This window comes from Nyctibius grandis, chromosome 9, assembly GCF_013368605.1.
Source record: "Nyctibius grandis isolate bNycGra1 chromosome 9, bNycGra1.pri, whole genome shotgun sequence".
Taxonomy (NCBI): domain Eukaryota; kingdom Metazoa; phylum Chordata; class Aves; order Nyctibiiformes; family Nyctibiidae; genus Nyctibius; species Nyctibius grandis.
The window spans coordinates 9,607,075-9,628,950 of NC_090666.1; the positions used below are offsets into that span (position 1 = coordinate 9,607,075).

Consider the following 21,876-nt stretch of genomic DNA (forward strand, 5'->3'; position numbering starts at 1 on the left):
GGCTCTCTACAAATGTGACTGTTGGACACTAGATAGTGAAGAGAAGTCTAAATTAGCATTCTTATCAACTGAGTTTACTGTGTAGCTCTTCCGTTATCTCTTCTGTTTGTTCTGGTGGCTGGACAGTCAGTGCACGTGTGGACTTTCACCCTGCTGGCAATAAAAGGATAGTAGGGGTCTGCAAAGGAATGGAGGTGATGTACCCTGGGCAAAGCGTTGGAACAGAAATCTACAGAAGCAGGGCTATTCATGCAAATTAGTTCTGTTTATTAAAAAAACCCCAAGTTAACAGGTAGTGCTACTACCTGCTGGTTCTGAAGCTGCAACCTCAGATTAAAGCAGAGCATTATGAGAAGAAGGCAAGGAAGAGCTGGGATGATGGGAGATGAACATGCTCAAAGTATTGTTCTTGACTGTTGAAGTAAGGGCTTATTAGCCAGGTGATACACTGCCTGAACGGTCAGTTCTGCTGATGCAGCTAACCTACAAATGCAGTGCTGGTGAGAGCATTTATCCAGACTCTGTTGGGGGGTGGGCAGGGGGTTTATTGTACTTTATTTTAAAGCTAAGATCAGAACTGAAGGAGACTTAATTCCCCAAATGCAGCCCTAGTACCACCTGGTGGCCAACTGGCAGAATTTCTCCCTGGTTGCATCACCAGTTATGGTCCAGTAACCTTCACCTCCCTTCTTGCTGTATACTCCTGCTTGCACAGACAGCATGAGAAAGAACAGCTATGTGTCTGGGAGAGATGGATGGGTTTAGTCACTAAGTATCCTCTTCTGTCAACACAGCACGTGTAAACGTAGCTCTTACATGCAAGCAATTAAGCACAAACGTGGCTTAGATTAAACCTTGCCTTTATATAGTCTTGTCTTCAGCAGAAGGTTGCAGGGAGTGGAGAAGGAAAAGCGTACATTAATTCAAGGTGAAACCCTACTAAGCACTTAAATTTTTCAAGCAAGTTTAGGCCAGGTTAACACCCAGCAGTCAGATTAAAGAGAAACAAACTTTGTCAAAATGATTTAAGCACCTAAGTCTAAACCTGTGATTTTAAAACAAGCAAAAATTTTTAAAAGCCCTGTTCAATAGCCACCTTCCTGGAAGCACCAGCATCTATGGGTACATCCCCACAGTTTCAGAGGGAGACTGCTTTAAATGCTGGGCAATTTAGTGAGCTGCTTCAGTAAAAAGAAACCAGACAACGTGGTCCTAAACAAGAAGTCAAGTCAAACTGAGTTATGTTCTCAGCAAGACTCTGAAACAGCCAACAAAACTAGGCCATGCATAAAAATAGTTGTAACTGACTCGTTTTTTTTTAATGTATTTTGAAGTGTAGCTCAAGGCAGAAAAGGAACTGTCTGTAGCATTTCCCCAGGAAGTAAAAGATTTGGGATCAATGCCTGTTCTGAGGCTGATAGATACTTGCAAGACAGTGGCTGCTATCTGCTGCGCTGGGTGATGTGCTGTATATTACTGTTGAAGCTGACAGAAAAGCAGTTAAGATTTACAGAGCTCAAGAAAAAGCAGGGCAGCAGCCTGGCATCAGCCTTACTCCAAAGAGAACAGGTAACAAAAGCTCATCTCTATCCCTGTCCCCACAAGCTTGCTCCTCATAAAATACTCCAAACAATGGCTAAGCAAAACATCCTCTCCCAAAACAAGACAGTCTCTTAATAATGTTTTGTTGTACTTCAAATGCACAATTAGATGAAATCACCTTCAGTGATGAAGGGTTGAAAGACGGACTTTTTCAAGGCACTGACAGGACAAGAACAGAAAAAGTGCTTAACAAGCAAACTGAGGACTTAATTGTGACTACCATCATGGAAAAAAAGTAAGCAATAAGTAAGTGGGGAATTATGGAGAGTACCTAAAAGTTAAGGACTTCACTGACAACTGATGTAAGCTTTTTATCAGGAGTACAAGAACGCATTTTATGGTTTAAGTTCTCACAGAGTTACCTGAGAAGTTGCCTTGCTCAAGCAGCAGTTTTTAAATTCCTATTTAAAAAAAACCCCTGATTATTAATTTATTAATAGCTATTAACAGATAATTATTTATTATTATTCATAAAATGGCGAATGGGCACAGGTACCTTTGGGAATGAAACACTGAAGTTTACAGAGAGTCACAAGGAAAACTTTGTTCAGAAACAAACACTGAATCTGTCACTGTGTGTGGGGGCTTATACAAGTCATGGTCCTCCCTCTTGTGTAAGTTTTTATCCAAAAGACACTTTACAGTAACACATAATAGCTAACGGAATGATGTCAGCAATGTGTCCCAAAGCACCTGAGTATCCCCAGCTCCCCACAGCTGAGCACAACAGAGGAACTGCACAGAGAGTCATAAGTGACGTATATAAAACCTCGTGATTCAAACTCTGTGAGTGACTCCATCAGCAAAGCCTCCTACGCTAAACACCGTTAATACGTTTTCCTCTGGCTACATGCAAGCGTCCATTCGCAGTGCGTAACGCTGAGAAGCCTACTGAGATTGAAAGGCCTGTTTGGGTAGTAAGACATAATAGCTGGTAGAGACATCTCCTCACTCTGATGCTAATACTGAATTTTGAATATACTTAACTAACATTTCAAATATATAATTTTATTTCTTCTTGTCACCTTCTATACACTTGTGTGTATGTTTGAAACAGATCAGAGATGAGAACTATGCATCAAAAAGAAACATACCAAGAGCAAAAAGCTTCAAGTATAACAACTTCCAAAATCCACTGGGATCTCACAACCCTAGACACTAATTAAGTCTCATGCTTTGATGTTAGCTCGACTTCAACTATTTTTGAAAAATCCTGTCCTGCATGCTTTTCATTTCTGAATTATCCATCACAGGATATTCCACACCTTTGTTTGAAGCATCTTACACTGGCTACTCTCAGAAGACTAAGAGATTGCTGATTTGGTCCAGAGTGGGAATTCTCATCTTTCCAATTTGCAGTGATCACCAAGACCCACTCTAACATGAATGTAAATGAATAACTGAACTAATAGCAGAAAGAAGGACTGGTGATAAAGCGTGTAGCTTCTTAAACACTAAAATTACAGTTAATGAAATATCAACAGAGAGAAGCAGACAGTAAAAATACAGTAGTATACTTTGAATTAACAGTGGGCTTCCCAGTAAAATGGGACTGTATTAGAGCATTCTGCTGGGACAGTTTATTCCATTCATTTATCTTTCATTTAAAGAAGTCTCCACAGATGCCTGTCATGTACTCTGGACAACCTTCCCACAATTAATAGTCTTACTATTTTGTCTTTTCTGAGCTTTAGGAAGACAATACCATTTATTTAATGCAGATTAAAATACACATTGATAACTAATCTGTTCTTCATTAAGTCTTAGTTAATTACTATTTTCAGTACAGTTCACTATCAATTAATTATATTATCATGCAATAGCTAGCATATGTCTGCTCCCAATTGGTTAAATACTTCCGCAACTATACTCCTACTGAAATCCACAGCAAAATTCCCTTTGCTCCAATAAGCTTTAATGAAGCCCCTAAGAGTCAGGAAAACAAAGCCAGCCATCTGTACTTTGCATTGCTTTGCTAGCGTCTATGACTTCAAATGAAGTAAAGCAAAGTCACTCTGTTCTGCATATGGTTTGTCCTATACTTTCAGCTGTGCTATCTGCCACATAGGAGTGCACTAAAACATGGGTTTGAAGGAGACTAGCGGCTGAATTAAGAAGCTGAATTTATGCCATAACTTGGGTGTATTTGCTAGAGAAAAACCCTCAGAATGTAGACTATGTTTTTAGTATAGGGACCCTGATGTTTGGAAAAGTGGCAAAAAGCATGCTGGTTATAAAATACATACTACTGCAGCAGACAGGGTAACTGAAATTCAAATATGCTAGAGACAACCACTGCAATAACATTTCCATGTTAAAGAATTGTTGAAAAATAAGAATAAGCATTTTTCAATAATTCTAATATGCTGGGCTTTAATGGTTAGCTTGACCCCAGAACTTACCACAATTAAATAAACCAATACCACATAAAACTGCTGCTCAAGACATTGCTTAGAAGAATGTATCTAATCATAATTTTGGTTTTTATTTAATTTATCACCCTTTTCAGTGTTTAAACACCTAAAGACAAGATCTTCTATACAAATGTGGCTCTATATATGAAAGTCTCCAATGAACATCTACACGCTTAGAGTTGTTTCTCCCCTTCACAATATTGACCTGCATTTTAAATAAATTGCTGATCCCTTTCACAAGCATTTGAAGACATTGGAACCATTTCCTCAGAATGTATGTGTCTTTCAAGGAATAATACCAAGACACTGACATTGCAACACTATTTGCTGAAAACCCCAGGCTCTTTACCACATGCACATAGTCTAAGTCACGCTCCAGAAAATCCTGAGGTCTGCCCTTTGGGTGTGTGGGGCCTTGGGAGGGAGTTAAGGTTCATTTCTTGATGCAGCCTCCTCCAGTCATGGGTATACAACCTAAAGCGTCTATTCCATTACTTTTATTAGACTCACAAAGCCTATTCACTATGTCACCGCCCTCTGTCTCACTATTACTACCAGCGAGGTACATCAGCGAAGTACGCCTCACCGGCCAGAAACTAGTGATGTACGGAACATCAGTGTTCTCTGACCACTCTGTGCTCAAGCGTACAATACGTTCGCTGGCCAGAGCAGCTGGTCCAGGGATGCAGCCTCTTTAAAGTCAAGGCAGACAGACCTATTCTGTAAGGAAGAAATGGAATTTCCAGAATACAGTTCTTCATGTTCTATAGAGGATGTTTCTTGCTTTGGGCTTACACACCATCCTTGTACAGGAGTCTCAGAGTCCAATTTGTTCTCCAACATAATTTCAGAGTACTGCTCTGTCTATCAAAATTATCATCTCCTAACTTAAGAGTCTTGTCCATAAAGATAAACAAATCTTTTTTAAAAAATCTTCTTTTAATTCCGCATTACGGAAGCTAGCAGACTTTGCTCCTTTAGGGCGTTACTGTGTAACATTTTGTTGTCAGCAAAACGATTAAAATAATATTTGCAATTTTTAGTAAGGTACTGAAAAGCAAATCCTTTTAATCCTCTCAGGTAAATAAAGTTTTGTTAAATAAATTCCTCCATCCATAACATACAGATTTTAATTTCTCTGTTGAATGATTACACAATAGTCCATGTAACTAAGATCTAGGGAATTTTTCCTCTTTACTTTGTCCTCCTTAAAAAGATTCAATTTATTTTAGTACAAGACACTAAAAAATATCCCGTTTCAGTTTTCCTGTTCCAAACTAGATTCAAAATGTTTCTCCTTTCCCTTAGCATTAAGCTTCTGGCTTTGCAATTAACACAAATCAAATAGATCTCAGGATGTCACCAAAATGTGTAATGCTACTATGATGCATGTTTAAATTTAGGCATGCAAGTAATCCGATTAAAGTCAGTCAAGCACAGTCAAGCACGTAAGCCAAAGAAAGGGTTCAATACTGTTTCTGTGTTCAGGTTCTCAAGTGCTTTCATAGCCATTTCTCTAACATCTTGTATCATCTGCATCCCATTTAAAAAAAAAACTAAGATACCCCTCAGTGTGCTCTACAGATATTCTCAAGTACCACAGAAAGACCCAGTATACACCAGTGGTTCACGGTATGCCTCTCTTCCTAAAACACTAAAAATGTCTTAATAGTGCAGTGAAGAGAACTAACTTGAATTGTAGTTGAATTATACCGAACTATTAAATTACAGTTAAAAGTAGCAATTCTCTTGTTTAACGTAGGGCTAGATACAAGACATTGCTTAGTGCAGAAACTTGAATTCGGTACTCTAGCAAAACCCGACTGACTTGGTAAGAGTTTTATGCAAGTAAGTATCGAGTGGTTCTTCAAACACTTCTGAATTATTAACCAGGCCTGCAAGCACTTGCAAAACTGGGGGCTGGGAATTTGGTCCTTTATTTATTTAGAATAAAATAAAAGGAAATATTAGTTTATGCTGCATTTGTTGCATTTCTGAATCTATTGAGACAATTTATTTGTAACATTTCAAAAGGTTTTTTTTTAATCATCCCATACATGACCAATATTTGTAATCCTTGTCATTCCTGTAATGAATTTTAGATAAAGGATATAAAAGTATTTTTTGTTTAAATATCTTACAAAAAGAATCATTATACTTCATGCTCCATAACACACAATAACGACAGGTAAGATTATAAACTACCCCGATTATTGCATTACTTCTATACAAAATAGAAAATATTTTCAAATACGATATAAGAGCAACATATTTGATTATTTTTTGTTTTTCTAATGTCAGAGCAGACTAATGCATTTAATAGATTAATAATCTGATACAGAAAAACACCTCCTGTGCAATAACTCCATAGAACACAACACTCTGGATTATTAAAATGTGCTAGGTAGCCTAGCCATAATTTAAAAAAATACCTGCTAAACAAAAAATACAGTTTGACACAAAGACCAGCTGACTTTTAATTATGCTTTAATTCAAACTAATTTATCTAAATGAAAAACACACTATAAACACACAAACTACGCTCACTATACTAGCTAGGCAAACTCCCAAAGTATGTTTTGCAAAGGGAATGTATCTAAATTCAGGAATAATTTTTTTTTTTTAAAGATTACAGTAACTGAGCTAAAACAACATATTTCAGATGCGACAGAGGAGGGGCAGAGGTTCATAACATACCAAGTAATTAAATACCTTCGTTCACATGACCTTAGCCTGACTGCAGTTCAATTAGCCTATACCACCTCAATAATTTTTACCATGGCAAAAACTGAACTTTTTTTTTTTTTTTTTTATGTATAGCTCATTAGTTTCCTAATTATTTCCTTTTCCTTCAGGACAAATAAAAAGGCATCTTTGCAGTTCATCTCCGAACAGGGCTGTGCATAATCCTATTCCAAGAAACATTATCATAGGTCTGCTGAGTACAGTGATCAGCATCTTCACCTAGAGATACACCACAGCATCTCACATTGTTTTAACGGCATTTCATATATTTTTTACAATCTAATAAAAACATCTGCAACAAAGAAAAATACAACAACTATTTTATATTACAAGATATTGTAGTATAAATCAATAGCATTTCTCAACTCTGTAAAGAAGTCAGGAATAATAGTATTCATAAATATCAGGAACAAAGCTCCCCAAATAAAAACAGTAACTTAAGAGCTGAACTAGATTTTAGAAGGCTGCAAAGTGCTTTGAAAACATTAAAACCAAAACTCAATTATTGCTTCCAAATTTCTTGCTATGAGCTTTATTTTTCCACATCCCTTCCTGAAAGGCAGACAATGCTAAACGTATGACAGATTAGCAGAATTTCTCAGATATATATCACAGGTTCCATTCACTTGCATTAAATCCCCCATAGTTTCTCTACATGGCCTACTCTAGGAAAAAAACAATAAAATTAAAAAATAGCTGTTTTTTCCTACCTGTACATTCAATTTTACTTACAATGCCTTGAGAGAGAGAAAGATGTAATGGTACAGTTATGCCAAACTATCCCACATCAATCTTAGCTGTTCTACTGAGAGTACAAGTACCAAAAAAAAGTTACACTATTTCACAATTACACATTAATTTTTAGAACCATCACACAACGACAAAAAAGTTATCAACTTTATAAATTACAGGAAAAAAATACGATCTTTTAACTTTTAAAGAAAAACAAAGTTACTAAAAATATATTTTTTACCGTACCTCCTTTTAATTTTTTTTCCAGACAGCTGATCTTAACAGGTTATAAAGAAAATTATTTCTTCAGCCACACGCCTTTGTATTTTATTTTTATTTAAAATAAAAAGTCACATAAATGATAAAAAATTTGGTTTTGGCCATTTGGCTCCCTCCCCCAAACTGCCACTTTATAAAAACCTTCTGTACTTTTTTCCCCCCTCCCTCTCTCCCTCTCTACTACCTCCAAGATGGTAGGAAAGTTGTTGTTTTGGAGGGCAGAGGAGCCGCTCTCTGATGTTATGTCCTCTCAGTGCCTGTAGTGGTGCTGTAGGAGGCTGCTGGCTCTCTTCTTGAGCAGCCCCAGCAGCCCTGCCTTCTTTGCTGGAGAATATATTCAGGGATTCCCCTTAATAATCATCTACCCTCTGAGCACTTTGTAGTTTTAAAATAAAAAAGAGCCCCCAAAGCTTCCTCCTCACAAAAAGCAGGATCTTCTCAGAGCCAGGGGGGCAGCAGCTCCTCAGCACAGAGCCCGAGCCCATTCCCAGTCCCTCTGCTGGGGAGGAAACTCTGATCTGTCAGCCCAACAGAGGGAAAGGGGGGAGAGGAGAGAGAGGAGAAAAAAAAAGCAGCTGGAAAGGTAAGCCAGGCCCGGCCTGCATCCCCGGGCTCGCGTAGCGCGGCAGGCGGTGCGAAGCGTGCAGGGCGGGCGGGGAGGCGGGCTACGCGAGGCCGGGGATCGGCCGGGGCGGTGTAGGCCGCAGCGGGGGGTGAGGGAGGCCGGGGGGGGTTGTGGGGCTTTTGAGCGCCGAGAGGAGCGCCGAAGAGGGGTGAGACGGTCGCCGGGGCCCAGCGGGAGGGTCGGGGTGCGGCGCCACGGCGCCTTTGCCCGTGAGGTGAAGGGCGGCGGGGAAGAACGGGGGCGGGGGGGCGCTAGGCCTCAGCGCGGCGCGGCCCGGCAGCTCCGCTCCCCGCCCCGCCGGGCCCCCCATGCCGGGCCCCGGGCCCAAAGCGGGCCGAGCCCCGCCGCCGGCGGAGCTTGGTGGCTGGGGGGAGGCGGCGGGGGCGCCTCGGCCGGGGCCGCTCCCCCCCCCCCCCCACCGTGGAGCGGCGGGGCGAGGGGGACCGCGGGACGGGGGGGCTGGGGGCGGCATTAATTTGCCGAAATGACTTTTAATGAGCGGCCGGGCCGGTGGCCGGGGGGGGGTGCCCCCTCCCCCAGCCCGGTCCGGGGCCGCCGCGGCGGAGGCGGTGCCGGTCCCGCGGGGCGTGCGGGGCCGCGCCGGTCGCGGCCTGGAAAGTTTCGCGGCGTTTTTCGGGTGTTTCCCCCCCCTCGCCGCCGCCGCCCGCCCCGCGCCCGTGGCCGTGGGGACGGGGCCGGCGGGGTGAGGGCGCCCCGGGACGCGGCCGCGGCCCCCCCCCGCCCGTCTCCCCCCCTTTCCCCCCACCGATGTCCCCCTCGACCGGGCCGGCGGCAGGGTGATTCGTTTCACAACTTTTTTTTTGGGGGGGGGGGGCGGTTTTGGGGGGGTGTGTGGGCCGTCAGTGTGCGGCCCCCCCCCCCCCGCAAGCTGCTGGCACATGGGGGCCCCAGATCGGTCCCCAAAGCTGGGAGCGAGGGACAGGAGCGAGGGGCTGCCTTGGCCTCGCCTTCGCGCCCTGCCACGTGCCGGGGCTGGCAGCCACCTCAGCCCTGCCGGGGTCCCTCACCCACCCCCGCTGACCCAGGACCGGTTGGTGTCAGCGGGACAGGGGCAACAGCCTGCTGGCCCCGCAGCCAGGAGAGGGGATTGCCTCAGTGGCCCTGACACAGCAAGGGCCGTGTCTGGACTTGGGCCCTGGCCCCCTCTCATGTCCCCACCAGGGCACCCCAGCTGTCCCCTTGGGCCGGGGTCCCGCTGGGGCAGGGGGGTCCCTGTGAGGTGCTGCTGCCCCCCAGGGCTGAAAATGAAAGGATCCTTTTTTTCAGGGGGAAGAACGTCTGGTAGTTGTGAAGCGAGTCCACTGGAACTGTGTCCACCAACGCGTTTCACCCCGCACAGGTGAAATAACTCCGGTCTCTAATGCAGGAGGTGTCCAGTTTTGGTCAAGTGTTCCTTAATATGTTGTTTAGCTCAAAATGTTAATGGCTTTGTACAGGTAACCTCAAAGCAATTTTGGAAATGATACTAACGCTAACCTTAAAGCCTTATATTATGCCATCTGACTAAAATATATAGAACTATAGTTAGTTCTAACTTTGTTACTTAACAGCATAGGATTAAGGTTTATTTTCAGCCCATTCTCAATTTTTGAGGTTTGGTAGACTTAAAAAGAAAATGGGCACATTTAGGACAGCGCATCGTTCCCCGGTAGTCGAGTGCCCTCTCCTATGGGCATCCCTGTCCTGGCGGTGTTTCACGCTAAGGCTGTACCCACGAGGTACCGCTGCTGCTTGATGAACCGGAGCGCTTGTGTTGTGTGTGAAGCTGTCACTTACAACCTGCTGGCATTTCTGCAGCTCTCTTCAGCCTTTTGTGTGATTTGTTTGTGATACATACGTACATCAGACCACCTTTATTAATTGTAAAGCTAAATTATCTACAGAAAGCAACACAAAATTTACTTAGTGGGAGTTATTTTGATGTTTCAGTAATTTTATGATGAGTGAATGAATTTGTATGTACGGCCTGGTCCTACAGAGTTGCGTGTACTGCGTTTTCCCAGTATGGTAAATCCTCAGGAGGCACAAATTTATTGTAATAACTTCTAAAACACTGCTTTGTGAGGAGCTCAACTGCTTTATTTTGTTTATTGAGTATTTCCACTGAAGCAAGAATGATATTCCTGTATTGTGTGAAAATAAGCTTATTTGTCTTTCCAGCATTGGGACTAAAAATAAGACAGGTATTTTGTTTAACCTCATATGCAAGTGCAGGTTATCTGTTATTTGAATAAATAAGAGACTTGGACTTACAGCCTTTTTTTTGTTCAAGTACAGGTGCAAGGTATGCTGTGGTATGTTTAGTCTCTGCTTTCTCTCAGGATCATGGTTTTGATATTTTGAGATAACATTTTAAAGTGCATTTCTGCGACGTTGCAATGGCCTAAATGTTCCATTTGTTGCTGCATCTGAAGGCTGTCTTTCTGCAGCCTCGCTCGCCCTGGCAAAACCTGGGCCTGTTTATAGGCACGTTGAAATAAGTGTGCTTCTGTGCAAGCACGGGAATCTGCCTGTGAGGATGTGATTGCAGGACTAGGGCCCGAGACCTTCTGCTCAAATAGAGAAATCGTTGTTCAAAAGACTTCCCAAGATACAGAGCCAGTCTTGAACCTTAGGTCAGGAATAGCCATGCTTGGGAAATTATTTTATTGCAATCTATAGGGTTGTGCTCTTAGCAACAGTTACAAATCTTCCTACTTAACATCTTTTCTCTTTAGAAGTTTCTAAAATTCCTAGAGTCTTAAATGTTTGTTGTTTTTTAGGCTTTGGGCTGTCCTGTCATGTTTTCTTTAAGGTACTATTTATCAAATGAGTGAATCAGCTGAAATTAAAATTCCTGCTTAAATTCATTTTGTGTAGGAAAACAAAAAGAAGAACCTGTTCAGTTTTAGAACAAAAAGAGTCATTTTCCCTCCTTTTAGTTAGGTTTTCTGCTGTTGACTGAAAGTTGCTACAAGTCTGTAAGTTCTCTAGCCGTTATTATTATTAGGAATAATACTTAAATTTAATTCTGTATTTATTGCATTATATTCTGAAGCATAATCTAGATTACCCGTACTGCCTAAAATATACTGCTGCTTTTCTGTTAATATATCAGACATCCTTATGCAATATAAACTGCCTTTTTGCAGAGTTGAAGTCATAAGCTTTCTGAAAAGGCAGAATGAGGACCATGTTGCTGCTTCTGTCTTCCTAGGTGGATTTTAACATATGAAAAAAAGTAGCCCAAAATATGATTCCAGGTGGTAACTAAAAATGTCTAGTAAGATCTTAACATGTTAGGTGCCTTGATTTGTCAGAGTACTTACATGTGTGTGCAGTACCTTGGCTTGTGTGGGGCTCTTCAGCAGTCTTCTTGAGTAAGGATTGTGCTCTAGTTAATAAAAGTGTTCCCTACAGGAACTCTTGTAGTTGACTTTGGTTGCATCCCAGTGTTTTCTGTCTCAGTTTGGGTGCTTTTACTACAAAAAGACTCGTTTCCAGAATTACAGCAGGCTTGGTTTGGTAGCTGAGGGTAGTAGAGAATTGGGCTGTTAAATGACCAGAACTAAGCCAAAGTTATGGTTAGATCGCAGAATGGGGACAGAAGTTATAACTTTGTGGTGTTGATGTTGACCACAGTTAGATGTGGTGCAGCTTCTCTTGGTAGAACAGAGCACTTCACAGAGAGGTACTAGTTGCCTAAAGTCTCTTAGTATGAAATAGAAAAAAGGAATGGTTTTGCTTTCTCTCTAATAGTATAATTTTTACTAATACTGACTGACAGGTTTTACTGTAAGATAGCTTTAAATGGGTGTCTCTCTGCAGTGATTTTTATGGTCTCTGTTCATCTTTGAGTGGATGAAACTCCATGTTGCCCAAACACCTTAAAATATATATATTTACTGTCAGCAAAAGCATCAGACAGTGGCAAGGCAGGGAATTGTTCTTTGTTGGTCAAGTTGAGGAATCAGCAAAACTACTATTTACGCTATTTGTGTTTGTGGAAAAGGTGAGGTTCTTGGAGATGTGTTCCACTTTTGTCCCCAAGCTGGTGGTTTTGGAAGCCTATGTAGATGATTGTACCTTGTCTGTGAGATGTCATGAACACACTGAGCAATTTAACATGAAATCTGTGCTAGTATTAGCAAATACAAAACAACACAGCTAAGGCCTCTTTAATCATGGCTTTTGTTTGGATGCAATGTGTGAAGCTCTGAGCTCAGTCCTCTTAATTATACATCTTTTAACCACCGACATATAATTGCCTTGCAATTTAGAATGCATTTGGGGATTCCATTGCCTAAAAGGGTCTTACGTACATTGAATGTAAAGTTCTGAGCATACGTTTAAGAATGTATCCAACCCACGTGATTTAAAATATTTTAGTATTTTCAGCATGATGTTTTCTCAAAATTACCAATTGAGTTTTGGGGATATGATGGTTTAGGCTTTCTAATAGTGACTAGGCCATTAACTTCTCTGTAGACTGCAGATGATGTCAGGTACCAAATTTCTATATGACATAATGCTGCTACTCAGTGTGGTCTAGCAAAGATTCCCCCCCCAGAGTTTGCAGGTACACTGTTCCCAGCCGCTCTGAAGGACTGTGAAACTGTTTCGGGAGAGGATATGTGGAGTGCAGAGCTGCAGCTTTGTTGTCTTGGAGCTGATGTGCACTGCAAGGGATCCGATTATGCCCGCTTGCCAGTACTAAAAGCAGGTGGGAGCTGGCTTCTTCCTATGCCTGACAGCAGGTATTGATGGTTCTGCAGGTGTGTACCTGTGTGTATTTAAGTCTTTCGTTTCTCTTGTTACAGTCACTTTGCAAACCACCTTCTGTTGTCTTATGGGCCACCAGTGGCTGCACTCATCAGGACAAGTAGCTCTGCTCCAAGTGATGATGTCGCAGAGCGTGGCTTTGCTCTGTGTCCTGCCTGTCCTTCCTATAAAGCCTTGCTGGGATGCTGAGTTTGTTGCTCTTCACATGTCCAGATAGGGTTTTGCCAGAGGGAGATTTTCTTCCAGTCAGCTGCTCAGGAGTGAAAAATGAGAGAAGAGGAGAAATGAATGTGTGATCAAATTACAAATGTTAGTGGTAACCTCATAAGAACGTAAGAAATACCCTGTTGGATGAGATCAGGGGTCGATCCAACCTGGTATTCTGTCTTGGGCAGTAGGAGTAAGTGATGTTATTCAGGAAGAGCATGAAAGCCCAGCCACTTTTTAGTGTTTTCTTTTCTTACTCCTCCAATATCTGTATTTGTTAAATTAGGCATGCTAGCAGGTACATCACTTATGTCCCCATTGTCTATGAACTTTTCTATTGTCTTTTTGAACCTGATGATACTCTCTGCTTCCATAGCCTCCTGTGACAGCAAGTTCCAGCAATTCACTACCCCTGAGGAGTAAAAATTAAGTTCTTCTTTAATATGTTTTGAGTCAATCTCTTACTAGCTTCATCAAATACCCTTAGGTCTAATATTGTGTGATATGGTATATGACTGTTCTATATGGACCTTATCCCCTACCGTGATTTTTGTAAACCTCATTCATGGCAATGGCACACATTTTTGTGTTCTTTTCTCTTCTTTGCTCTGTTGCTTCTGACTAGCTCAAAATCTTTCATTTATAAGCAGTTGTTTAAGGAAAACTTAGCTTCCTCAAGAAGCAGCCTCTGGTTTCTCATTCATGGGTTGTGGCTAAAGCCAGTTTGAGCATATGCAGGCATAAATTATGTTCTGTTGAATGTTTCTACAGCTTCAACGTAGAGTATAAATGCAAAACCCGTAACAGCGTCCAGAAAGTTTTGTACCCTGATATTCTTGCAGTGAAGTACAGCTGTTTAAGCATTTGATTTTTCCAGGGGAAGTCCATGTTTCCATCATCTCTTACTGAATCCTGTGGGACAAAAATAATTTCTCCCCCACCCACTATTTAGCTAAGTGTAGTTTCAGTTCTCTTCAGTTAAGTGACATGTGCCTATTCCATGCTTGTGCTACTTTTTATGTAGCATCAAAAAGCTCTTTTAAGAACCCCTCTATATTTTGTTCAAAATAAAATACTGTATCAGATTAAATCAGAATGAATAGATTTAAGTCTTTGTTATTTTTTTATATATATATATGTATGTATGGTATGCTATGGAAGTAAAAACAAAAATCTCTTTTAAGTACAACTTCAGTCTCTGATCCTGTCAGTGTATCCACATAGTGCCGCTGTCTTTTGGGGATTCTGTGTAGGAATCTACCAATAAAGATATAATTGCAAGTTTGACAGAGTTGCTGTAGGGTTGGTTTTTTTTAATATAACATTGGCTGCTAGGTATATTAGCTTTCTTTTTGTTCATTACACTGTAGTTGCACTAATTGATTCCTATCAGGATTTTTAACATGGTTATATTTGCATTAGCTTCTCTTAGTGTATGTATAGACCCAAAAATTCATGTTCAGGCTCACTGGTTTTCCTGAGGATTATTGTCAGTATTTTTGCTTAAATGTTTCATATGGCACTGTATTTGTGCCCTGTATCTTTCAGACAAGTGAGAGGTAAAATACTATGCCTGCCTTGACACAGTCAAGTTAAATGCAAAAATAAGACTTAATTATGAGTTAAATCCAAAAATAAGACTGGGGGCACAAGAATAAATCCAGGATTATAGTGGCTGGGAACTGCAGAACAGTTTCTTTACAGAAGCTTAGCGGCGGCACACCAGGTATGCATTTCTTGCTGTTTACTTTGGAACCGTTCTGAGGAACTCTTTTTCTTTGGTGTGTTGCTTGATAACCTTCAGAAAAGAAATGTTGCTGGGTTGTGCAAAAGAGGAGAAGGTCATTGATCCGTCAAAAACTCTGCAAAGCATGATAGCAGTAGCTTAAAAGAAGGTGGTAAATAAAACAGAAAGAAATAGAGAGCAGCATGTGAGTTACCCAACTGCAAGAAGCACTGGCTTTCAAGTTTTTCATCCTGTCCAGTGTGCCACCAAATAAGAGCTTTGGTCAACTGTCAAGAGAAGGAAACTCCAGAGCAAAAGGCTTTCTGTCAGCTTCGTTCTATGTATGAGATGCACTTAGTTAAGACTCATTTGATTACTTTTTCTGCCATAGTAACAGAAGAGGCTGTCTCTCAAACATATGGGACCCAAACCCAGGTCCCAACTCCCATACTGGGCATGTCACCATGGGATTTATTTTTTTCTTTCACGTTGTTGCTGAATAATGCTGAAGTGCATGTCAGTATCTGCCTTAACTGATAGAACTGATGAACTGCCTTAACACACTTAACTAGAGGTGTCTGAAAGGGTCGTATGGTTCTCAGTGTGCTAAAGAAGAGATAGTTCCCTCTTCCCATTCTGTGTTTTTGAAGGGCACAGCCAACAATGAACTTTTTTGTTCTTAGGACTGATGTGTTGTGAAGGGTCATACTCCAATGATTAGTTTCAAATATATATAGTATGTGCTCTGTACTTTCATGTGTTTCCATGCATTGAGAGAAGCTGGGAAGGGTGATTGGAAGTGGAGAAGATGTCCATGCTTGTGTTGTGCCTATCCAGCATAAACAAAGTGCAAGGCCCCTGCCCCTGGGTGTGTGTGCGTGGAAAGGGAACTATGGGTATAAAGAGGAAATACGAAGCGATCCTTGTTATTGTCAAATGATTAATCAGGTCGCTTGCACTTGTGCTGGTTACATTTTGCAGCACGTCTCCATTCTGTATGCTGTGTGTGCTGCACGTGTGCATATACAACTGTTTCAAGAATTTTAAGTGTGTTTTTAAATTTCTAGTAGTCTCCTGTCCTTCTGCTTCTACAGCTAGATATATGCTAATGAAAGGCCTGGTTTATGCAGTTTACTGTTAGAGATGTGATAGGGTGTTTTGTTTTGCCCTAGCGACCTAAAGTTGCTGTTCGAGATCCCCCAATGCCATAGTGCTTGTCATTTTCTCAAGGTTCTTCTGTACAGTGGGAGGTGAAGGCTTGTACCTTCACAAGAGGAAACTGCATCTTTCCTGCAAAGTCTGTGTAGGCTTCCTCCTTGTTGTCGTGTTCTTGCCATTTCGGGCCTTGGGAACAAGTAGGTTGATTGAGGTGGTAATCTGTAAATGTGACACATGCCTCTAATTTATTACATATTTCCTGAATATCACCTCTATGTACATTCCTTTGCTTGGTATGTAACACATGTGAAACTGAACAGAGTACTGAATATACCATGTTCAAAAGAGTTCATTCCAGTGCTTCAGGATGGCCTTTCTGAATAAAAGCTGCCTTTTGCAAGCTAAGCTGGGTGTAGCAGAGTAGCTGCAGAATATGTGTACTGTTAATTTTATTTGAAGCTGCTTTGGGTTTTTTTGTGTGTGTGTTTTTTTTTTTTTAAATATGATTGCCAAAGACTCCATAGTGTTAGGAAATGAAAAAGTACCTTGTGATTGCATGGATTTGTTATTTTGTTGCACTGTAGGAGTCTTATTTCAGGAGGAAAAAACCCCATCCTCTTGCTGAAATGACATTTCAGCCCTCCTGACATCAGTGGGAGTACTGCCTCTGACACTATTAATGCCCCCATTTACCTAAAATAAGTACAAAAAGGTAGGAAAAGCTCTAAAGAACCATGATGGCCTCAGGAAGGACTGCATATTGATGCTTGCAGAAGCTCTGGGCAGCTACAAGATCTGAATACTGTTCATCAGGTGTGGTAAAGAAAGCTTTTTTTTAAAAAAAAGCTTTCTTGCACTGCCTGATGAAATTAAAATTTTGCAGAGCAAGGATAGTTGCCAGCTTTTTTGTAAGTAAAGATACTTGAAGTAAAACCTCTGCAATCAAATGGGTTAATCATCATTCAGCTTGATTCTTGAAAGCAAGTGATCTAATCTGACGCTTAACCTTTTTCAATTTGTAGCTCCTAATCACTTTCTGATAGATGAGTGGAGTTTTGTTTAACATGTTTAAGTGTGGTGGCAGTAGAATTTTTTTCCCCCAATGATGTCCTTTCACAGTTTCCAAAGATCTGTGACTACTGATTGAAAACTATTGTGCTAGTGGATTTGGCTTATTGGATGCTAGCTGAACCACAGGTGTAGTGGCTACATCTGACCGCTTACTTATTAAGCAGTAATAATATCTATTTTATTCTGACTGACTTTGACCTTTTTGATATCTTCCTTAGACAATCTGCTTCGTCTTGATTCGTCATCATTCCAGGATAGTGGTGTCCTTGGGGCTCTCTCTTAACATTGATATGGTACAGAAGATTTAAAATCAGGTATTGTTTTGGGTCCTTCTTTCCTGCCAAAATGCAGCACACAACCTAGAACTGAATGCATTTTTTTTTCCCTTATGTGATTTGTCTTAATATTTTGGTTCTTTCAGCTGATGTTCACAAGGAATAGAGTCACGTGATGTATGAAGGCAAACACATACACTTCTCTGAGGTTGACAATAAGCCCTTATGCTCATATAGCCCCAAACTGTGCAAGCAGAGGCGACTTAACGGCTACGCCTTCTGCATCAGACACGTTCTGGAGGACAAGACTGCCCCCTTCAAGCAATGTGAATATGTGGCCAAGTATAACAGCCAACGCTGCACCAACCCCATCCCCAAATCTGAGGACCGTAGGTGAGTTGTGGTTACCCTTCTGCAAAGTGGGACGTGGCTGGGATGTAGACATGAGTTTTCGTTAAAGATGCTGCCTGGTTTCAGGATGAGGGAGGAACTGGCCTGAGTGGGTTGAATTCCAGGATGTTCCTTTCAGGGTTTTGTTTTAGGACAAGTAAACTTTATTTTATTTTCTGTGCGAGTCAAGTACTCAGAAAGTGGGCAGTAACTTACTCCCAGGGAGGTTTTTGGGAGAGTTCATTGCTTTTCTCAAATTCACTATAAACTGTGGATCAAACCTGCTACACAATACCTGCTGTTAGAATTAATTTGCTTTGTCACTCACAGTACATGCTCTTAAAAGGGCCTGCTTGTTTGGCCAGCTGTGCCAAAAGCACACTTCCATTTACTTTTTCAGGACAGAAGTTGAAAAGGCATACGTTCTGGGCTTGAGGAGCAGTGACACATAGGGACGAATCCAGAATTGCAATTCAGTGTTTGTGATTTGGTACTGATCTATAGTGTTGTATTACTAGAATAAAATAAATATTACTTGATAACAGATGAGCCAGCTGGGAAAGTGCTGTCCACTCCCTTTCTTCTTTGCTTCCCCCCTTCCTCTCCTCCTCCCTGCCCAAATGAAGATGCCCAAAGTGCCCAGGTATTAAATGCCTTTCAAGAGACTGCTTCAAGTTGTTAGAGCTGGGAATTCAAACCAGATTTCCTGAATTGCAGCCCATACTGTAACCACAAGGACATTCTTCCTTGCTCTTTAAGATTTCCTGAACACCAGTCTCATTGGTGTTGCTTGGGCTGAAATAGCAGCATTTGTCTAATTTGTCTGCCAGGTATGTATGACTTTAATTTTTCAGAGTCATTGTTGCAGGTTTTGCCAGTAACACAGTATTTAATTAAAGTGTGTGTTAACTATCTGAGGCTTGTTCTGTGAGAAACTATTTTTTTAACCTAAAATATAAACAAAATATGCCAAAAAAGAATCAAACGACTATTCACTGACCTTTCACATTATTAGCTGCCATTCACTAACCTTTTGCATTATTAGCAGTGTTCCCACTGTGCCCTACATATAACTTCCTTCTCGGCTCACAGCTCCCTCTCTTGTCTGAAACAACAGTTGGACTGTGCTCTAAATTAACTTGCACTTCACCTGCCATTTCAGTTGAGGAGACTGATGAAGTGAGGAAAAAACATGAATGTTTGTCAAAAGCTGTAGGGCAAATGCTCAAATGGCACAAGATGAATAACTTTAAGCTGTAATTTGACAGTTGGTGACTGTTTCTTCGCTACTGTACAATTGAGGCTCTTTGGAAATAAGCTCGCAGAAATGATCATGGAAATTGTTAGCACAAATGGTATGCTGTAATTTCAGATGCAAGAGCTGACTGTGCCAGAGTTGCTGTTTACCAGGGGTCATACTTAAAAACAATAGAAATAATAGTACTTAATGACACTTTTTTAGGTCTCATATGTTCCCATGGAATTTGAGATTTTTCTTTACACCTTGAATTGAGTTCACACTATTCTTTTTGATTTTTCTCAAGTTAAAGTGAAGTGTGGTCATGACATCTGGTGTATGTTATATTAGAATAATTCAATTGCATGTCGAGTGTCACATTACAGTACTTGAAGAGGACAGCAGGTGTCTGAAGGAGAAAATAAACTTTTAATTTCAAATGAGAGGATGTGATAGTTTGAAAGAATATTTTAAAAGACTGCTTCTCAGGACAAAGTTTAATTTTAACAATAAAATTCAATGAATGCTCGCGATAAGGGTGTGCCTGCTCTAAACTTTTTTTTTTTTGGCAGGCAAACCTCTGTCTGTTTCTTAGGAGACTTTTTTCACACTCTGTTCGGTATAAAGATGTTTGCTATGTCTGAGTTCTTCACTCATAGCTTTTAATTTTCTGTGTACAAAATTACTGTCAGATGGTCATTTTGTCACAGTTTTAGACATGTAACTGTACATGATCAGAAGCAGGCTGTATGATGCTCTTCCAGCTATCTTCTTATATACTTTTAAAAACTATAAAAAATAAAATGTCTTAACAGCATGCATGCATTATATGCCAAAAGCTTTGTAGTCTGTCCACAGATAATTAAAAAAAATTATCACTTGACCCCAGACAAATGAGATGCTACCAGCCACAAGGATGTTTAATATGCTGCTATATTATTAGATTTTGTATTAACCATTAACATTCTGCGAATTAAGTCTATTAATAGTGCATGACTTCATTGCCTTATTTGAAGTCTAATTTCTCTATTCACTATCTTGTTTTTTAAAAGAATATATATGGGATGATACAGACATTGGTTCTGTATCTGTATTTTCTCTGAATACATGTCTCCTAATTCTTTCTTATCCAAATACACGCATAGATAATGAAGTTCAGCTTAATTTTTAAGTATAGGGTTATTACAATTTAGCTGGGTTGAATACCATTTTATCTCTAATTCTCCTCTTTCAAGAGAATCTTTAAATATTTTGTTAATATGCAAGATGCTCTCCAGTTTATTTGGATCTTCCTTTAAATAAGTGACAGAACGTGGTACCAGTCTGGGATGTCCGCTCTTACCATATCTACTGACTGCATTCAACCTCACCTGCACAGAATAAGTGCCTTTGGCACGGAGTAAGGAAGAGGAAAAGAACTATATTAGATACTCAGTGTGATACTGACAGCTGAGAATAACTCACAGGCAGGTTATAAAAGTGACAAATTGTGCCACCAAGAGGCACATCAGAACTCACTCTTGTAGGGCCAGCTTGACCCTATGGGTTTCATGCTCAGAGCCATGTGAAAGGGACTGTGCTACTTGCAGGTGCTGTTCCACTCTTCCTGGTAATCTGTCCTTCCATGGGGCATGAACTACTAGTGCCTTCCCTGGCATTACATCTGATCCAAAGAGTTTATTGCCTTAACTCAGCTGGTTATAGACTGGTTCCAGCAGAGTCAGTTAATGTCTGCAGCAGGCTCTGCAGCACTGCATAAAGTCAGAGTTTGGTGCCAGGGCCAACTAAAAAGCCATCCTGGAACCTGAAGGACGGGGAAGTAGGCGTGCATGCCTGCCTGGCTCCGCATGGGACCAGCTAGAGCCTGGCAAGGCCAAGGTTGAGTTGGTGCTAATAAATTATGCCCAGCCAAAACTGCTTGTGTGTAGCCTTCTCTACCCAGAGAAGACTTAAGTGCTCTTCCCAGCTGCTTCTTGCTCCTTTTAGTCCAGTGCGCAGGGTGTATCAGCCTCGGTTGTGCTGGAAGACAGTTGATAGACAGAGCCTAAAGCACAGAACCAAGTCAATGTGTACTGGAGTCTGCAAGTGCATGTGATCCATGTTTTCATTGTGTTGTAGCCTCACATCTATGGGTTTGTGTCTAGAAGTGATGCCTGCATAAGATACTGTTGGCTTTCAGTGGTGCAGTATGGTCAATAGTAAGAGCCAAAGCTTTATTAGAGTTAAACAAGCAAGCAAAACTCTTAATAGCCTGAAACTCAGAGAATGTTAGCAAGCTGATTACCTTTTCATAGGTTTATCCACATTTTCTATTTTTTGCTTTCTCTTTTTGGTTTTCACAATGAAAACAGACTAGCCAGTTTTACCTTCTTGCTCCTGCACAAGCACAAGGTGGCAATATTTAAGTTCTGAACAGTATAAAGGAAGCATTCACATTGAGCAAAACTCTCTTTTTATTGGAATAAGAGGAGAAAAAATTCTGTTGTGTTTGTCTTGTCTGTTTATTTTTCCTTCTGTCATACTAGAAGTGCTGTTCCAACTGATCTCATCAGTCTTGTTCAAACAAAATATTTAAAAAGTGCTTAATTTTAATTATAGGAATAGTGCTGTTGACTTTAAGGGAAGCTTTATTG

General features: G+C 41.0%; 1 protein-coding gene across 3 annotated transcripts in view; it reads left to right on the plus strand.

Annotated features, from left to right (window-relative positions):
* Window positions 1-8,083: 8,083 nt before the first annotated feature.
* The window catches only part of INO80D (INO80 complex subunit D), a 45,672-nt gene continuing 31,879 nt past the window's right edge, over window positions 8,084-21,876 (plus strand). For all 3 annotated transcript variants that reach the window (XR_011048751.1, XM_068407365.1, XM_068407366.1), the window contains exons 1-4: window positions 8,084-8,355; window positions 9,685-9,757; window positions 17,560-17,655; window positions 17,763-18,009. Coding sequence is in view for 2 of the 3 variants with exons in the window: in XM_068407365.1 (XP_068263466.1) it covers window positions 17,792-18,009 (218 nt within the window). In the remaining variant the exon portion in view is untranslated. The remainder of the gene's footprint in view (window positions 8,356-9,684; window positions 9,758-17,559; window positions 17,656-17,762; window positions 18,010-21,876) is intronic.